We start from the raw sequence: 20,439 nt of genomic DNA, 5'->3' as shown, positions 1-20,439 counted from the left end.
ACTTAGTTAACAAATTTGGGACTGTAACCAGAGTTCACTAAAGACCAAGAGGTTGACATTTAGAGATAGGTGTTTTAGTTTCACTTCCCCCAAGACAACAAGAAGTATTCTGTAACTGAAAGATGACTGCTTTTAGATTTTCTTTCTGTTGTAAAGTAGAATAGTGAAAGTACCGCCATTAACTGAGCTCTGTGTTTCTGTATCTGGCCTCATAGCCTTGCTTTTATGTGCCTAGGATTTGCCTTCCTGTATTCTGAGTTTGTGTACACAATGTGGTTCCTCTTTCTTTTTGATTTAGTTCATCTCTGTGGAATAATTTGCAAAAAATTTAAAAGATGAACTTTCTAAAACCCTCTCTCTGTGTATATCTAGGCTGTGTTTGTCTTTCCTAGAGATGGGACTTTGTCAGCTTTTACTTGCAAAGGTAGAGTATTTAAAAGTCATCTCCCCTTAGTGTCATAAATGCTCCTCACAAACATTGTCAGTCCCTACAGATGCACGCAGCCAGAATGGTTCATCTTTACCCACAATGTCACAGAAGATGCTGTGGGAATTTACATGATTTCTGTTTGCGCTTGAGAGCTAAGAGCAAGTTTCTAACATTTCAGATCATGCTGAGTGACTGTTGCCCTAACTGAGGGACACTTGTCCTCTATCTCAAATAGCCAGTATTTAAACTCCTGTCTTAGCAAAGTTTCAAACTACTGTGCATTGTAGTACTTTAAGAACCTTCAGAATTGATAACAGTTACTCAAACCACAATGGCGATTGAACTTCAAACCTCAGAGTTTAATTTCCTATATTATTTAGGACCACAAAGATCTCCTATTTGTATATTAAAATCAATGACTAATAAACCATTCATTACCTAAACCTGTTATAGTCTGGCTTCTGCACATGCTGTTATAGACTGGCACATTTATGCATGAATGATTAGTTAACTATAGAGATAAATAGAAAGTTAAATAATGGGCTTCGCTGTGATATTTTCATGCATACATGTCACATGCCCAGGTCGTTACTTTGGTGACAAGTGCCTTTAGTCACTGAGCCATTTTAGTGCCAGCCACTATTGTTATCTTTGTCATTTTAAACATTCTAATAGACATGTAGTACTAGCTCAATGATTTTGGTTTGTATTTTCTCAGCTAAGACTGTTGAGCATCTTTTAGTGGATTTTTAGCTACCCATGTCCTTGCTGAAATGTCTCTTTAGATCTTTTGCTCAGTGACTTTTTTTTTAGATAGCCTTTTTTAGTTAGTGACCTTCTGTGTGCATTCTGGGTAAAAGTACTTCAATTGATTTGTAAAATATATCCTTCCATGCTGTGACTTCTCTTTTTATTCTCTTAACAGATTCTTCCAAGAACACAAATTCTTGATCTTTATGAAGTCTAGTTTATTAGTGGTTCTCCTGCCTCTTAAATGCTGACTTTGATTTTGCCATTTTAAGTACTTATAAACTGTACTTAAGTACAGTTCAGTGATATTAGCAAATGTGGCACAATAGTAGATCTCCTCAAACAGTAACCTTAGTAAGTAGTTCATTCCATATTCTTTTCTCCCCCACTAGACCTTAGTAGCGCCTAATCTACTTTGTGTCTCTAAGGATCTGACTAATTTAGGCATCTCCTACAAGTAGAATTATACACTTTTTTTTTTTTTAAATAAACATAGGCTCCGGAAATCAAACTCAGGTCCTTATCTTTGCATGACAAGCTGGCTCCATAGTTCCTTCTATTGGGTTGTCTTTTTATAGGGGTTTGTTGATTTTGTTGGTTTAGTTTTCTGTGACCAAGACTTGTTGTGGAGCCCAGACTGACCTTGACTTTCTGTTCCTCCACCTCAGCCTGTTGAGGAATGTGGTAGTGTAGGCTGTTGTGTCCAGCTGTAGGATGTTACATGTGCTGGGTGTCCACACTTATCTGGTATGTGTTTACAAATAGTCTCACTTATTCTGTGACTTGTCTTTATCCCTTTGCTTGACATATGATATGAAAGGGTAGGCTTTTTTTTTTATTGAATTTCACTTTATTTTTCTTTTGCCTTAGTTTTTGTGTTATGTTTTGTTTCATCTTGTCAAGTTCAAAATTAAGAGGATTAATTAATTTCTGTGTTTTCTTCTAAGTTTTTTGCTTTAACTCTTAAATTTAGTTTTCTACTTATTTTGAATTAATTTTTATAGACAATGTAAACTGAAGATCCAGCTCCATTCTTTTGTCAGTGAATGTCCAGTCACCCCCCCACCCATTGTTGAAGAGACCTCTTCCCTTAGGAAGCAGCCTTGGCATGTTGTCAGAAACTAGGTGTATTTCTGTTTGTTTGTTTGTTTGTTTTTTGTTTTTTGTTTTGTTTTTGTTCACTTCCATTGATGTATATGTCTTTCCAGCTTTTTGTTTAGAATGGAAAATGCTGAGTATTATACAACATGCTAAATCTAGACATCAGAATGTATTCAGAAAGTGCTTTTGTTGCGGCTACAGCTGTCCGTTGGTATAGTGACAATTTCATAGTATTTTTGCAGTCAGATTGAGCTCAGTATGTGTAATTTACATTCCATTGTGTCTGTGTTGTGCCTATGACCTGACAAAGATTTCCAGTAGGTTTTTTTTTTTTAAAAGAAGTATGCACTTTTTAATTGGTTGCTTTTGGCTAGGGTCCTACTACATAACTCAGAATGGCCTTGAATTTGTAATCCTCCTGCTCCCTACCGAGGGCCAGACTTTTAAGCATGTGGCAATACATTCATCTTAACTTTTTATTTGTTTTTTTATATTTGAAATGAATTCTTATATATGCTTCGGATTTGTTTTTGTAGTTTTTTAACTGAGCTAAGAAATCCCAGCTGATAGTTTTTGTTATTTTGTTTTTGCTTGTTTGCTTACGTATTTATACTTTAAATGCTCACCCCTGCCCATTCTGGTTTAGAGGCCTGAACTTCTGCAGTCCACGAGAACACTCCTGTTGACTTGCTGACCCACCATCTCTCCTTTGCCTTTTTTCTTCTGGCCACTTTTAAGACTCTCCTGCTGTCATGTGTCTAAGTGATATCACAGTGATGTGTTCTGCCGGCACTTTCTTTTCATTCATTATGAATGTAATTTGTTGAACACATGGTTTCTTAAAATTGTGTCTACCCCTGCTTTCCATCTCATTTCTTAATTGATATTGTTCCTAGAAGTTGGCTTTTCCATTCACCAGAGTGCTGTCATCCACTGCTTTACCACTGCTTGTTTGCACCCAGTATTTCTTTTTTTTACTTTTTTACCTTTATTATTTTTAATTATGTGTACCTGTATGTTTCTGAATGTGGGTATGTACGTGTGAGTGCAGGTGCTCTAAGGGGTGGGGCAGAGGAGTCAAATCCTCAGATACCCTGGAGCTGGAATCACAGACATTTTTGTGAGTTGATTGATAAGGGTGCTGGGAACCAAACTTGGGTTCTCTGGGAAAACAGCAAATGTTCTTAACCACTCAGCCATCTCTCCAGTCCTATGTTTGTGTTTCTTAATAACTTTTCTTTTTATTGGCTTTTTTTTTTTTTTTTTTTTTTTTTTTGAAACGGTTTCTCTGTAGCCTGTCCTGGATCCAGCTCTTATAGACCAGGCCATTGTCGAACTCACAGAGTTCTGCCTGCCTCTGTTTCCTGGAATTAATGGCACGTGCCACCACTGTCTGGCTCCTAATAACTTTCTCTACCTAAATAGAAAGAAGTAATATATCCATGGAGGGAACTGTAAATGGAGGCACATGTTAAAGGATGAGCTCATACATCTGACAAGCTACTAGAAAGCAGTTCAGAGAAGAACCAAAGGGGCAGATGGCTGGTTGGTGTGTAGCTGGCTTCATTTAGCTTCACTAACTAGGCAGACCCCTCCCCGTTCACTGAATCTGGCACTCAGGCAAAATTGCTACAGTAGAATAGCCCCCAAGAGCTTTGGGGGCTAGAAGAATGATTTGTAAGAAGAGAGGTATGATTACATTGCCTATCTCTACTCTCCATACCCTACTCTGTTAGGGTATACTGTGTAACTGAATGGGTGATGCAGGATTTACCTACACTCTAGTGAGATGCCGTCCTAGAGGGACCACACTGCTGCTAGGGAGGCAAATGAAAATGGCTTTCAGGGTAGCTCCAGAGCATTTTATAATCCTGTTTCCTTTACAGTTAATTTTATAATTTTTGTTGTTTGATAGAAAACTAAATTCTAGCAACTTAATTTTGAATGCCATATCAGTGACAGTCTTTGAAATGGAATAATTTGATTATTCTTTTTCTTTTTGAATGTAAAAGTCGCTGCTCACACGTAGTAGTATCCATACTGGTTTTCTTTCATTCTGTTTGTCATTGAAAGAGCTAACTAGAGAAATCCAATCTGTCTCTATCTCTCTGCCTGTATATGTATGTGTGCATATGCCTTGTGCTTAAAGAAATCAAAAGAGGGTGTTGCATTCCTGGAACTGGAGTCAGAGATGGTTGTGAGTCACCATGTGGGTGCTGGGAACTGAACTTGGGTCCTCTGCAGCGGCAGTAAATGCTCTTCACTGCTGAACTGTCCTCTAGTCCCTGCATTTTCATTCTTGGGAGGAATCTATTAGTTTTGAAAAGCCTAGAAACTTTTACATTTTTAAATCTCAGAGAAGTTTAAAATACAAAATTCTTACATAGTCCTGTAATTCCCCAAAACAGGTTTCTTTATAATAAAATCAAAGCTGCTATTTAATCTTATTTTCTTCTCCTTATGTTTTGGCATATATAATGTATCTATCTGTTCTAGAAAACTTAGGAAATAGAATGTGGTTGAAACTAAAAGTTGCCTTTAAAGTAAACAGTTGCCTAGAACACTCTGAGTCGTGTCCTCCATGCTAAATAATGGAGAAAAGGCTAAACTGGAGGAACCAATTTGCTTAGAAACTCAAACTTGCATGAGCAGTACCCCCCATCTATATTCTATAATATTTATGAAAACAGTATTTATAAAATGAATTTTGGATAATTTATGTCTTCAGTGAGTTGATTAATAAAGTAAATTAGATACAATTTAACCAGCACTGTGCTTAATTGAAGAAAACAATGTTGACTGGTGTTTGTACGATATCCATGTGTTTTACCAAAAATAATTAGTAAAGATATAAGCAGACTTCAGCCAAATTTTGTTAAGTAAAAATTTATCTAGTTATGTGTTGAATAAAGATGTTTTGGTCAGGGATAAATAATACAATGATGGTCTGGCCACATTACACCTCCTAGTGTCGTAAGTCTCTAGATTGTAAGTATATTTTATGTACTTTTGCATGACAGCTAAGTTGTCTAACAATACAGTTCTTTTCTGAAAAACAGATTTATTTATTTTTATTCTATGTATCTGGATGTTTTGTGTGTATTTATATCTGTGTACTACACACATGCCTGGTATCCATGGAAGCTGGAGTTACAGGTGGATGTGAATCACCATGTGAGTACTGGGAATTGAACTCAGACTCTCTGGAAGACAGCCAGTACTTACTAACCTCTGGGCAATCTTTCCAGCCCCCAATTTCTTTTTAAGAGTCATTCATTTTTATTTTACGTGAATGGGTATTTTTTGCTTTTTGCCTGCATATTGTATCTGTGTACCACATATTTACAGTTCCCCCAAAGACCAAAAGAGGTCATTGGATCCTCTGGAATTGGAGTTAGAGACTGCTGTCAGCTTCCATGTGGATGCTGGAAATGAAAAATAGTTATACTCTTAACCACTGAGCTGTCTCTCCAGTCCCATGATTTTTTTGTTGTTATTTTTCAAGACAGGGTTTCTCTGTAACTTTGGAGCCTGTCCTGGAACTAGCTCTTGTAGACCAGGCTATTCTCGAACTCACAGAGATCTGCCTGCCTCTGCCTCCCAAGTGTTGAGATTAAAGGTGTGCACCACCACCACCTGGCCATGATTTTATTTTTTAAATGAACAAGAAGATATTTACAAAAAAAAAGTAGAATGTGATGTTTATATGTTGTGTAATGTTTAAATCAGTTAAGCATGTCTGTTTTCTCAATTATTACTTTTTTATAATGAAAACGTTAAAAGTATTTTATTCCTGCTTTTTAAAATGTGCAGGAGTTACTTTATAATTGTCCAACTGTGGAGTAGCACACTGGACCTTCTCACTCTTGTCCAGCTGTGACTTGATATTAATTGATTATGGCTTAGGATATGGCTCATCCAGTAAAATGCTTGCTGTAAAAGAATATAGTCTTGAGTTTGGCACCCATGTCAAAGAGCTAGAAGTGGTGATTCATACAACTGTCACCCAGTGCTGGGGAGACAGGCATATGGATCAGCCAGCTTAACATGGAACTTTCAGCTCCCAGTGGGAGCTGGGGCCATGTCTCAGTGAGTAAAAAAATATACTTTACCATTGAGTAATGATGAACTTGAACAACAGTGAAAGTGAGATCAAATTAAGTCAAGAATTCACACGAGGGGTGCACCCACACACTGAGTCAATGGGGATGTTCTATCGGGAACTCACCAAGGCCAGCTGGCCTGGGTCTGAAAAAGCATGGGATAAAGCCGGACTCGCTGAACATAGCGGACAATGAGGACTACTGAGAACTCAAGAACAATGGCAATGGGTTTTTGATCCTACTGCACGTACTGGCTTTGTGGGAGCCTAGGCAGTTTGGATGCTCACCTTACTAGACCGGGATGGAGGTTGGTGGTCCTTGGACTTCCCACAGGGCAGGGAACCCTGATTGCTCTTCGGGATGACGAGGGAGGGGAGGGGGTGGTGGGGAGGAGGCAGAATAAACAAGAATTCACTTCAGAGTCTCTTTTCTCCTTATTCCATATTCTCCTATCTCATAGGTAACCTTTACATTTTTTTTTAATTTAAAAAATATAATTACTTGTAATTGGGTTTTTGTGCCATAATGTGGGTATGGAGATTAGGAGACTACTTTGTGGATTTGGTAATTTCATTCTACTCTTATATGGGTTCAAGGGTTTGAACTCAGGTCACTAGACTTGATTAACAAATACCTTTACCAGCCAAGCAGTGGTGGCACACGCCTTTAATCCCAGCACTCGGGAGGTGGATCTCTGAGTTTGAGGCCAGCCTGGTCTACAAGAGCTAGTTCCAGGACAGTCTCCAAAGCTACAGAGAAACCCTGTTTCGAAAAACCGAGAAAAACAAACACCTTTACCCACTAAGCCATCTTACTGGCCCTATATAATCATTTTTAATTAATTTAAAGCTTATCTTTCTTATTTTTCTTTTTAAAAAGCCAGTATTTATGCGTCTGTGTATGTATACACATGGGTATGTATATATATATATATATATATATATATATATATATACACACACACACACACACACACACACACACACATACAGTTTTGTGGAGGTTTTGCTTGTTTCGTTTTGTTTGAAACAGCATCTCATCTTGTATCTCCAACTGGCCTAGAACTTGATATGTAAACCAGGCTGACCTTAAACTTGGAGAATTCTCATACCTCTGCCTCTAAGTGCTGGCATTACAGGGGTGCATTGCCATATTCAGCCCTTTATATACTGCCTTTTCTGTATGTGAGGCAGGATCTCACTGGGCAGCCCTGGCTGGCATATAGCTCCACCAAACCCTTCTGCCTTTGTCTCCTGAGTGTTGGTACCAAAGGCATGTGCCACCACTCTCAGCACCCTTTGTATTTTCTTATTTCTTCTCTTACACCAAAGGCAGTGGATTGCATTTTTCTTTACCTCATGTCTTGGTTTCTCATATATACTTGAATGATATTTAAACTTTTTATGTGTGTGAGTGTTCTACCTGCGTGTATGTGCACCATATTTGTGCCTGGTGCTCTTAGAAGTCAGAAGAGGACATTAGCTACCCTGGAACTGGGGTTATGAATGGTTGTGAGCCACTGTGTGCACACTGAACACTCGTTCTTTGCAAGAACAAAGTGCTCTCAACTACAGTGCCGTCTCTCAGCCTCTAATGATATATTTTGAGGCTCACTCCCATAGCAATATATAGTGATTACCTTCATTATTTTCCTTATATTCTTTTATATGTATGCTTATTCAGATGTCTCATATAAGTAGATACTCTGTATAAAACGGGTATTTTGTGAACTGTACAGCTGTATGGTGGATATAAAGCCTTGAGACTATAAATCAGTGGATAACAAGTATAATATTCCAGGACAAAAAGATTAAGGAGGTTAATATAGAATACTCTTAAAGTAAGCTGTAAGTTTATAGTAGTTCTACTTGAAATATAATTAGGTTTTAAAAGTCATAGTAGTGGCCAGGTATGGTGACACTCTCTTTAATCCCAGCACTCAGGAGGTAATGGCAGGCAGATCTTGTAAGTTCAAGGCCAGTGTAGTCTTCACAGTTGGAGTCTCTTTGAAAAAATGATAATAGTAGGATTCAACAGATGGCTCAGTGGGTAAGAGTCTGCAAGCTTGAGACCGGTGTTTACAGAAATAAGCCAGGAGTGGCTGTGCCTACCTGTAACACAGCAGCCGGGCATGGATCCCAGGATTTCTCTCTGGCCAACCAGCCTAGCTGTACTGGTGAACTTTAGGTTCTGTGAGAGATCCTGTCCCAAAAGAATAGAGGTGGAGAGCAAATGGAGGAAGATATCCAACTGACTTCTGTCTTCCACATGGATACACACACCACAACCCAAAATACCCTAATAGTTGGAAATTCATCTAGATGCCTGTATTTGAGCCTTAATTGAGTGAGTGGGGGGATGGATATGCAGAAACCTAATGACAAAATGCTAAATCATAATCAGCTATAGAAATTAAAAGTAGTATTCGAGTACTAAGGTAAAAGAACAGTGGAAGCTGGGCATGGACATTACTGCCTGAAACCCCAGCACTGGGGAGGTTGTCAGGAGGATCACAAGTTTGGATGCAGAGTAAATCTTATCTTAAGACCCTCCCCAAAAGTGGTCAGTGGAAAAATCTCTTTTTAAAAAAAATAGCTTGGGTGTAAGGATCTAATATAGGATCAAACAAACATACAGACTTAGAAGAAATCACATTTTCCTTTTCTTTTGTTTTTTTGAGGCATTTTCTCCTTACATTGCCCTAGCTGTTCTGGAACTTTGTTGTAGACCAGCAGAAACTGAATTAAAAGATATCTGCCTGCTTCTGCCTCCCAAATGCTGGGATTGAAGGCATGTATCACCATGTCTAGCTTGAAAGTCTGAATTATTTAACAAACAACTATAAGCAGTTTGAAGTAATAGAACTTTAACTTTATAATATCATATACAAAAATAAGTTTCATATATGTAAAATAATTATATAGAAACAACAAAAGTATTTGTGTACTAATCTTAGTATAAGAATTTACAAAGACGATACTTAATAGAGTAAGCTACATAAAAATTTAACTTCAAATATTTGTTCATTAATTTATTTTTGTATGTTTATGATATATGTGTATATATGTTCATGTATGAGGGCACATGTGTGTTGTATCATTCGTAGATGTCAGTAGACAATCTCTGATGTGAGTTCACACCTGCTGCTTTGTTTGAGGCAGAACGTCTCCTGTTTTCCTCTGCATGTGTTTTCCAGGCTCACTGACCTTTGAACTTCTGGGAGATTCTCCTGGCTCCACTTTCCATCTTAGCACAGGAATGCTGGGACTACAGACATGCACCACCACATCTTACTTTTGCATAGGTTCTAGAGATCCATCGATGTCATTAACTTGCTCAGCAAGCACTTAACAACTGCTGAGCCTTCTCTCTGTCCCAGATTTGACTTTTTTTTTTTAATATGTAGCTTGGTTTTATGTACAGCTGTCCGATCCCCTGGAACTACTAATAGTTGTAAACTGCCATATGGGTGCTGGGAATTGAACCTGGGTCCTCTAGAAGAGCAGCCAGTGCTCTTAACCACTGAGCCATCTCTACAACCCCAAGATTTAACTTTCATACCATCTAAAAATGGAGCCAAAGTGGAGTGGTGATGTGGGGGACATTACCAGACTCTAAGAAATATTTGTAGCAAATTTCCAAGGACTTACTTTAATATTTTCGCATATGAAATCATATAAGTAAGCACAGAATAAGATTATCAAAATAAAAAGTTTAACAAAAACAAATAAAAATATTAAATGTGAATTAAACTACTAAGTAGTTACTGAAAACTACACATTAAATTAGCAACAACTCAGAAAGGGCAATTACTAGATGAATAAACTGTTGTGGGCTGTTATATTAGCACAACTACTTAATCCTCTTGTATTTTTATTCATGAAACTGTTGGGGTTGGGAGGCCAGGGAGAGAGAGTTGCCCCTCTACCTTGTTTTTTGAGGCAAAGTCTTCTACTGAGTCTAAAGCTTCCTTGTTCACCTGAACAGGCTGGTCATCAAGCCCCAGGGATCATTAATGTCTGTCTCAACCTTGGGTTTGCAAATGTGTGCCACCAGCATATTAACATGTCTGGCATTTTGTTCTGGGAATCCAAGTCCTGCAAGCACTGTACCACTGACCATCTCTGCAGTCCATGGTCATACTTTTTTAACTGTGAAATTGTACAGCTCTGATTTGATTGACAGAAAATAAGCACCTTCCTCGCTCACAAACACTAACCTGTAAACTCAGAGATGTTCAGAGATTGTCCCAAATAATAAACAGTGATAGTAACCGTAGTAATTGTGGTGTTCTGGTCATGGCCCACCTGTAGTATCATAGAGTGACAGATGTCAGTGGCTGACAACTGAGGTTTGCTTCTCTGTGTGTTCCTGGCTGTGGTTTTGCTTCATGTTCTGCTCTCTGGAATCAAGGCAAGAGGGCAAGAAAGGCGATGAAACTTAGAAGGCTGCTTCACTTCATTTGCACAGGGCAGTCTGACCCTCCCACCCAGTTGTGCCAGTCAGTGCAGAGGGTCTGCAGATTTTTTTGAACAAATAATAAATGCTATAAAAGAGTGTTCAGTTATTATGGCCTTTTAATCAAGTGTCACAGCCTAGGATATGTGAAGAGAAATGGCTGATGGGAAGGGAGAAGGTGTCCGTGTTTTCTGATACTTGAAAAATCGCTGTTCTAAATAATGAGATTAGGTCAGTGCTTTATGGCATCCATGGGTAGAATCCATTGCGTTGCAGATTTTAAATCATTGTAGGATGGAAGAAGCAACCACGTTGTTTTAGCAATCATCTTATCTAAATCTATACACATCTGAAACTTCACAATAGTCATATATTTGAAAATGAATCTAAATTTTTGTCTAGTGAATAATACGAATTTTTGTTCTTGGGAGATTTTTTTTAGCACTGTTTTAGAGCAGAGCCAAAGATTTAAATTAGGCCAGGCCTGCTGGGCAAAAAAAATCTCCATACAGGATCCTCTAAGAAAGAAAGCTAGTATCTTGGGTTGCTGACAGAGGGCAATATTTGCTTTCCTGCACACTGCTCCTTAGTTATTGGTCATTGCCAAACTGTCACTTAGAATTGCAATAACTTTTTCTGGTTAGCAACCATTCCTTGGTGATAATTCTTTAAGAAAAAGCCTCTCCCCACACATAAAGTAGAAATGCAAATCTAGCCTTTAAAAGATGCTGCTTCTGCACTGAGATGTAATTTTAGATCCATGCTCTTTTCCATCGCTTTTTCTTAGAGTGGTGGTTGTGCAGATTTTTTGATGAAGCATGCTGCATTTGACGTGGTTTAAGTGCTGCTTGTAAGAGAACAAACCTGGTTAAGCAAGAGATTGAAATTAGCCAACAGTTTGTCTGCAATCTTAAATAGCCCACAGCCAAGAATTCCATGGTAATAACTCTTAGTGATTCTTCAGTTGTAGAAAATTACCTTGCAAAAGTGCAGTTTAAATTTTTCTCCTGAAAGACAGGACCTCATATAGCCCAGGATGACCTTAAAACTCAATGTGTAGTTGAGAATAACCTTGGCTTTCTGAACCTTCATCCTCTTGAGTACTGAGATTACAGGTGTGTACCACCACACCCAGTCTATGTGGTACTGGAGTTTGCCAGCCAGAAACCTCTTAATGGAGCCATACCCCCAGGCCTGATATTTCTTAATGTTTACAGTTTATTTGTTTATTCAACAAATAGTCATTCAGTGCTCGACACCCAGACACTATGTATATTCTCTTCTGTGTGCCTGAATGTCTCTCGGAAAGCCAGTGGATCTGTTGTTGATCTCAGCATAGTTAGGGAGGGAATCCTTGTTCTACAATGACAAGTGCTTACCTGACTGCTTGCTGCCTGCCCCACCCCTATCCTTTTTGTTCTTCGTTCTTGTATTTCTCTTATACCTTGTTCCTTCTTTGAGAAGTAAACTCATCCAAGAATAAGAGAAACTGTATATAACATTATACAAAATATGTATCTAGGTGTGGTGGTGCACACCTATAATCACAGCATTCAGGTTCTGGGCACAGGAGAGTTATGTTTGATGCTGATCTTGACTGCATAGCATTGTGGCAAGACCCTATCTCAAAACAAACAAGTCTAGTATTAATAGGAGACAAGTTTTCATTTACTTCAAAAACTAAATGCAATTTTACTTGTGCAGATCTCAAAGCAGATATATTTGTTTCTTACTTCAGAAACTGTATATTTAAATGAGGTTATATAATTGCATTTTAAATGAAATTAATATGCTGTTATAAAAATGCGCATATAATTAGACAACTTTTGGTTAGTGTTTGCTGTGTACTGTGAATTTGAATTCTAATTTGCTATCTGGAATTAGGCCTCTCTGTATCTTTCTGATATATTATATCTAGCATATTTGTTAATTCTCACTGCTTTCATTGTCTGGTCTCTAGGATATACTCCAGTTAATTAAGGATGTGGTTCTGACTATTGTTTTCTGTTCTGATGAACTTCAAGCTTATTAAAATGTAACTCTTTTTCTTCTTTAGCATCAGACAACAGCCAGCGCTTTCGGGAAACCTGTTTTGCATTTGCCTTGACTCCACAACAGGTGCAGCAGATCAGCAGCTCCATGTAAGTCACCTTCTATCTGACCTGCAGTTTGGTATAAGCCCAGGACCAACATAGTAAATGGGTTTGGCCTCCAGCATATTTTCCTCCCCCTCTCCCTCCTCCTTCCCTCCCTCCCTTCCTCCTTCACTCCCTCCCCCTCTCCCTCCCTCCCTCCCTCCTTTCTTCCCTCCTCCTCTTCCCTTCTTCCCCTCTTCCCCTCTCTCTAACACACACACACACACACACACACACACACACACACACACAGACACATGAGTATAAGCACTGTTGACATTTCTGGTATTTAGGAATGGAGTAACATGTCTTCATGTATTTATTTTAAAGTAATTTCTATTCTCATTCTATTCTAGGGATATTTCTGGGACCAAATGTGACTTCACAGTACAGGTCCAATTAAGGTACAGTGTTGACTATAATATATATTCAAATTTTAAAATATGTTCTTTAGAAATTAATTTTTTTTAAGTCTCCTCAATTTTCAACAAGATACCTAGGAAGAAAAAGCATTGTGGGAGGCTCTGCTGCCCATGTGGGATCTTTTCCATGGTGGTGGTCCTTGGGTGGTTGGGAAGATGCAACTGATGACATCTTTAAAGACACTTAAGAAGCATCAACTTTTGGGTCGTTGTGACACGGGCCTTTAATCCCAGCACTTACTTAGGATGAAGGCTCAGCAGGATCTCTGTGAGTTCATGTGCTTTCTCTACTGAAGAGGTGACAGACAGCACAGTCTGCAGAATATCATGAACATTCACTAGATATTCTAATCTGCTTCATCCTATTTCACCTGTCGTTTTGTGGAAGTTCTCAGGAATGAACAGAAGCATGCCAACACAGGCTTGCAGCCCTTCTCATGCTTTGTTTCTGGGCCCTTCTCCCTCTAGAGCATCTAAGACATCTTTTTTTTTTTTAATTAGTTTTTTTTTTTTACTTTATTTTTATTTCATGTGCATTTGTGTTTTGTATGCATGTATGTCTGTGTGAGGGTGTAGGATACCCTGGAACTGGAGTTAAAGACAGTTGTAAGCTGCCACGTGGTGCTGGGAATTGAACCTAGGTCCTCTGAAAGAAAAGCCAGTGTTCTTAACCACTGAGCCAGCTCTCCAGCCCCCTTTTCTTCCTTATATAAACCCATTTTGCTTGCTTTTCTTACTTGGCGAGTCTCCATATCTCATTGCAATAAGAAATAGAAGAGAACAAAGCAGTGGGCTGTTTTTCCTGTAAACAACATGGTAACAACAGTCACATACAGATTAAAGACAGAAAAGAGGTCAACAGTCTATACACCGCCCAGCTTCATGGAGCCATGTAAACACTTCTCACCTAATCTCTAGTAGTGAGGTCAGACTTGCTGAGAAAACCAAGTGATTGACAAGATTTAGGAGCTTTTATACCCTAAAGCAACAGGACCAGCCTTAATATAAGACTTAGTTCTAAAAGGCACTAGCAAAGATGTCATTGCGTGTCCAGAACAGACTGTGAAAATGACTGAACAAAGTAAAAGACAAAATTCAGTGTCTTCATAAATAATTACATGTTGCTACAATATTCTGCACTTCTTGTGTCTACATATTATTCTTACTTTTGCTTGTATTGTTGATTTGTTTGCTGTGTTTGGGTGTGTTTGCGTGTGGGGATCAGAGAACAATTTGAGGGAGTCACTTCACTCTTTCCAGCATGTAAGTTCTGGGAATCGAACTTGGATTTACAGGCTTTATCTGCTAGGCCATCTCTCATTGCTGCCCGCCCCCTCTCCCATTTTGGATAGTGGGTATTGTTGTTTTTGAGGTAGAGTCTCACATAGTAGCTCAAGATGGCCTAGAACTTACAGCAATCCTCCTGCCTCTGTCTCCCAAGTGCTGGAATTTCAGGTGTGAGCTACCATTTTTGGCTGTTTGTTCTTCACTTATTTCACGCATTGCTTTTTGTGTATATTTACTAGTAGCTCAACACTGAATCCTCGTTATCTCTTCCTTCTTACTGTCCTCTGCCCAGTGCAGGTCTACTGAATAGAAGTCCCACTGCCTCATCTGTTGTGTCTGACTTCTAGGCTACCAAGACCAAAAGTAAAGATTGTGATCTAGTGAGACTTAAGATCTAGTGATTATGCTAAGTATTTCATATTCATATTCAACAAATACAGTTCACATTTTGAAGGATGATTGTCTTTCTTAGATGTTAGCTATGTTACAGTTACGGGTGCTGTTATGAAACCTCACGACCCAAAACAGCTTGGGGAGGAAAGGATTTATTTGACCTATATATCATGAGTCATAGTCTATTGAGGGAATCCAAGGCAGAAACTCAAACCAGGCAAGAACCTGGATGGAGGCAGGAGCTGATACAGAGGCCCTAGAAGAACACTGATCACTGACTTGATCACTGACTTGCTTCTCTTGGCTTCCTCAACCCCCTTTGTTGTTGTTGTTGCTGTTGCTGCTGTTACTTTTATTTGTTTTGTTTTTTGAAACAGGGTCTCTCTACATAATCCTTGCTGACCTGGAACTAACTATGTAGTACTTGCTGCTCTTGCAAAGGATAAGAATTTGGTTCCCATATTCAGCAGCTCACAACCACCATAACTCCAGCTCCAAGGGATCTTGCAGTCACCTGCACACACATATTCTTACAAACACAGAGACTCACATACATCTTTTAAAATTAGAAAGCTGTTGTATTCCTACCTTTGTTTTTTTATTTACAGTTTTGTTTGTTTGTTGAATCTGACTTTTACTATGTAATCCTGGCTCTTCTTCAATTTGCTTTGCAGACCAGACTAATTTTGGGAACTCAAAGAGTGCTGGGATTAAGGTTGTAAAACACCACACTCAGCCTTTCTTAGCCATTTTCAGTTAAAATTTATCTCTAGATTTTTATGAACAAAAAATCACCTAAAACGTTTTGTGCTGTCAGTCTTTGTGTCTCACAGAAACTGTTGGCCCCTCTTTTGCCTTCAGTTTTGAGACACCTTTTACCTAATAGAATGAGGAGTCACTTGTCATGTAGATTATTCTTTTCCTACAGGTTCAGGAATCATGGTGTCTTTGTTTGAATTTATCACTGCACTTGAATAATTATAAGCTGTGGCATCGTTTTACTGTTGTAAGTCAGATGCAGTGACACACTCCTGTCATCCCAGCACTCATGGGGCAGAGGCAGGAGGATTGCCAATACATAGTAAGACCTGTCTCAAAAATAAAAACAAAATGATAACAATGACAAAAGAAATAACCTGTAATGAAGATCTCTACTGGGTTTATACCTATCTCTGTGAACTCTGATAGCTGTTTCCTGGGAACATTTCTAGCAAAGGGGTTGTAAATTAGTATTTCTTAACCAATTGAGAATCTTTTGGAAACTATGGATTGTTTTTCTAAAAACGAATGTTTGTGGGGGTGCATGTATGTATATATGTATGTATAAGTGTGCACTCATGTGCTTTTTGACATGGCAAAGTGGTTCCTTTATGTGAACCATTCCTGTACACAGATTCCATAGCTGGCACATTAAGACCTCACAACAGATGTGAAGAGCAGATGACTGCATGTAATGAATGTTCCACAGAATTCACAAGGAGGGCTCTCCTCCTGTACAGCCCAGAGGTGCTGTGAGTTTGCTGTAAAAATGGAGTAAAAGATGGCTGTATATTGGGAATGGGAAGTAATAAAAAAACACTTATCTGGTTTAGTAAAAGTCAATCAGTCAGATGAGAAGTTATAAATTGTGTATCTAGCCTTCGTTTTCACAAAAAATTACGCATTTAATTTAGAAATAAATGTTTTGTGACTTTCTTTTTTTTTAAACATTTATTTATTTATTTATTTTACAATAGTCTGTGTGTATGCCTGCATGCCAGAAGAGGGCACAAGACCCCATTACAGATGGTTGTGAGCCACCATGTGGTTGCTGGGAATTGAACTCAGGACCTTTGGAAGAGCAGGCAATGCTCTTAACCTCTGAGCCATCTCTCCAGCCCTGTTTTGTGACTTTCTGAAACAGTGTTCTACTTTATGCAGATGCAGCACAAATGCTGTGATTATTCAGTGGCTTTGGTTCTCCAGTAGTGAAGGAGCTCCTTGGCTCATTGGACAGAACTTGGTCTTAGGAGTGGGGTTTTGGCCCTGAAATTATGTTTTCAGTATATTCTACTGAGAAGCAAAAAAAAATATTTCAAAGGCAGTATCAGAACTATTGTATGCTATATGTCTTCTTTGTTTTATAATACACATGAACCAGTTTGAAGCTCTGGGAAAGTCTTTAAATAGAAGGTTTAATTGTTTTGGCTTAGGCTTTTAAAAGTTTATTCAACTTACAGAGCCTTAAAAAGGAAAAAAAAAATTGAAAGTTCATGATGCCTCCTCAATCTTAGACAAGGAAACTACAAACAACTAAGGAATATTGAGAACAGGAAAAATAGTCTTCCCTAGGGAAGAGCACACCAACTGGTTATCCAAAATGACATGATCAAATTGAAGACCTGTACATACAGCTAACATTTTATGGATTAGCGTACTATATTTATATACTTAGAAACACACACACAAAACAGTTGAAGAAAGAAAGAGGCTATGAATTTAAAAGAGAACAAGGAAAGGGGGTTGAGGGCAAGGAAAAGGGACATGATATAATTTCAAAAAAATTAAAAGTTGAAAAATTGATTTTTAATACCTGCTAATAATATCTGAGGAAGCTTCTGTCCCTCAGAAGATAATTAAATAATTCTAAAGCCATCATTAACACTATTGCAAAGTGGTAGTTGTAATTACTAATCCAGATACTTGATGGAACTATTTATTATTGACTTTATGCAACTTAGGTGAGATATAAGGAGTTAAGGAGACAAACTCCCACCTCTTCTCCTAAATCCACATGTAACCTTTTTGGTTATTTTAAGAGAGGGTGTTGCTACATAGCCCTGGCTAGCTGGAAGTCACAGATATCCTCCTGTTTTTGCTCCCTGACTGCTAGGATTGAAGATGTGACCACTATGCCCAACCTCATGTAATTTTGGAGTCTCCCCCAAACCTAACTGAACAGTTGACTGATCCTAGACAGCTTATTACCACATACTTTGTTACTGCTATATTGGTAAAAACGAACAAGAAGCATATGAGATGGCCATTTTTACTGTGACTGTTTATGGGATTGAAGGACTGCTCAAAGAGATGACTGATCCTGCACTGCGGGAAGTAGATCCTCAGTGTCTTAGAAACAGGAGGCAGTGTTGGAATTCTTGTTCTCACTCTGTTTACTTTTATAGACACTGAGAAATAATTGTTTACTCTTAATTCCTTTTCACTTCTGTCCCTAGTACATACTCGGGATGTGTTTCAATTGCCCAGAAACAGGAGGCTCTATGACATCCCTCAAGAAGCATAGTGGGCTGCTGTTTTGTACAGTTATGACTTAATATCTCAGCTTTGTGTTTGTTTCACTTTGATTGAGAATGAAACCAGGTGTGGTTGGTCTGTGAACATAAATTTGATGGACTTTGACATTTGAATAGTAGATCTATGTGTATTTTATGGTAACTTAGAAGGAACACTATTATCCACATATTTTATGCATTTTGGGGTTATCTAAATTCTTGATGTTTTTCAACATCTCCGATAACTGGTTTTTCTTCCAGTTTGTTTAAGTCACCACAATTTATGCACATACATATTCAGGCTTGTATAATTCAAACCACTGTTCAAAGAGCAACTGTGTTTTAAGCCTATTTGCCTATGTTTCTTATTCTTTTTCTATTTTAAAATTGATCATCTTTCAAGTTAGCTATGAAATAAAAATGTTAGAGGTTATCTTTTATAAAGGAAATTAAACTTTACCTTTGCCGTTTAGGTTTTGTTTGTCAGAAACCAGTTGTCCACAAGAAGATCACTTCCCACCCAACCTTTGTGTGAAAGTGAATACAAAACCTTGCAGCCTTCCAGTAAGTTCTAAAAACAGTTTTTGAATAACATTATCCATGTGACTATTACATAAGTCATCTTAGATGTTTTCAATTGCACTTTTACGGTTAAGAAACACTTGAGGAACTGAGGATGATGCTCAGTGGTAGAGTGCTTGCTTAGTATTGAAAAGACCCTGTGGTCAGCTCCACTGCCACAGGATGGAGACATTTTATATATATTCATGTGACTAGGTGAGACTTGCAGACTTCAGTTAGCAGTTGTGACATGAGCCATGAGGAGAAAATTATAGCATTGCCCATAGTAGCATCGGTGTTGTGCTTGGTTTAGGGAGACAGAATCTCACTCAGCTATATTCCTGTGAAACTGTATGCCTGTAGTGAGCAGAATTCGTCAGGGCCTCTGTGCCTTAAATGAAGTAATGCTGGGAGCTGTGTTTGTTTTCCTCAGAAATGTTCCTTATATACCTCTTTAAGCCATTACGAACTCATTTTGATTTAAGAGATTTTGAATTTCTATCACTGTTTTTTTCTCAGACTTGCTAAAGTGAAACTATTAGGTTGTTTAGAGAGATTATTGTCTAGGTAACTCATAAATGTTTGCTTCTCTACTTTTTAATGAAATCGTTTGTATTTTCTAGCCTGTACTTTGTAGTTTGTTTAGTTTTTTTGTTTTAAGAAATGGAAATACCTGTGGAAATAGTATAAATAAATTATTTTTTTTTCCTTAGGGTTACCTTCCACCTACTAAAAATGGTGTGGAACCAAAGCGACCTAGCAGACCAATTAATATCACCTCACTTGTCCGGTTGTCCACGACAGTACCAAACACCATTGTTGTTTCTTGGACGGCAGAAATTGGAAGGGTAAGTAAGCTTTTGTTTGTAACTCTTTTCCTGTCATGAGGAAGGGTTAATTACTGTGGTTGTCTGTAATATGTGAATTATACTGTGAGCGAGTAGACAAGGATTTTTGTCTCACTGTGAGTTTTTAACCTATTTCTACTTGATGCAGGATCGTGTAGTCTCCATTGGTTGTTCACTCTATAAATTTATCATAAACTTCTTTCCGTGTTGTTACATATTCTTCTGCAGCATTTTAAATGACTATATCATATGGTGGTAAGAATATGCCACTATTTGGCCTACTCTCTGATGTTGAATACTGATCTTTGAATACTGTCCTGGCAGCTGTAGCGTTGCATACGTGCATGATGATCTCCTTACAGTAAATTCTCAGAAGTAGAATTTTTGAGCCAAAGAATATGAGGAATTTTGAGAAGTTTTGTGTGCATTGACAGATGGCTTTCCCCAAAGATGTACAAATGTGTTCTCTGACTTTTAGTGTTTATTTGCATGCCTGCAACAATATTATCTTTTTAAAATTCTTCACCATTAAGTAAATGTTAGCATTTAGTACCCCTTTTGTTTTTGGTGAGAATGAACATATTTGGTGTTTATAACTATTAACATTTTAAATTTGCATCTATGTCCATGTCTTTTTTGTCCTTTTCTTAGTTGTCTTACTAGATTTAATATGTTGAGA

General features: G+C 38.1%; 1 protein-coding gene across 1 annotated transcript in view; it reads left to right on the top strand.

The window, feature by feature from the left end:
* The window catches only part of Pias1 (protein inhibitor of activated STAT 1), a 117,347-nt gene that overhangs the window by 55,894 nt on the left and 41,014 nt on the right, over positions 1-20,439 (top strand). The window contains exons 3-6 of the mRNA XM_057766866.1: positions 12,899-12,983; positions 13,334-13,381; positions 18,825-18,915; positions 19,626-19,760. Of these exons, the coding sequence (XP_057622849.1) occupies positions 12,899-12,983; positions 13,334-13,381; positions 18,825-18,915; positions 19,626-19,760 (359 nt within the window). The remainder of the gene's footprint in view (positions 1-12,898; positions 12,984-13,333; positions 13,382-18,824; positions 18,916-19,625; positions 19,761-20,439) is intronic.

Source organism: Chionomys nivalis, chromosome 4 (assembly GCF_950005125.1).
Source record: "Chionomys nivalis chromosome 4, mChiNiv1.1, whole genome shotgun sequence".
Classification (NCBI taxonomy): domain Eukaryota; kingdom Metazoa; phylum Chordata; class Mammalia; order Rodentia; family Cricetidae; genus Chionomys; species Chionomys nivalis.
The sequence above is the reverse complement of the archived record's forward strand: the minus strand, read 5'-3'. Positions and strand labels throughout refer to the sequence as shown.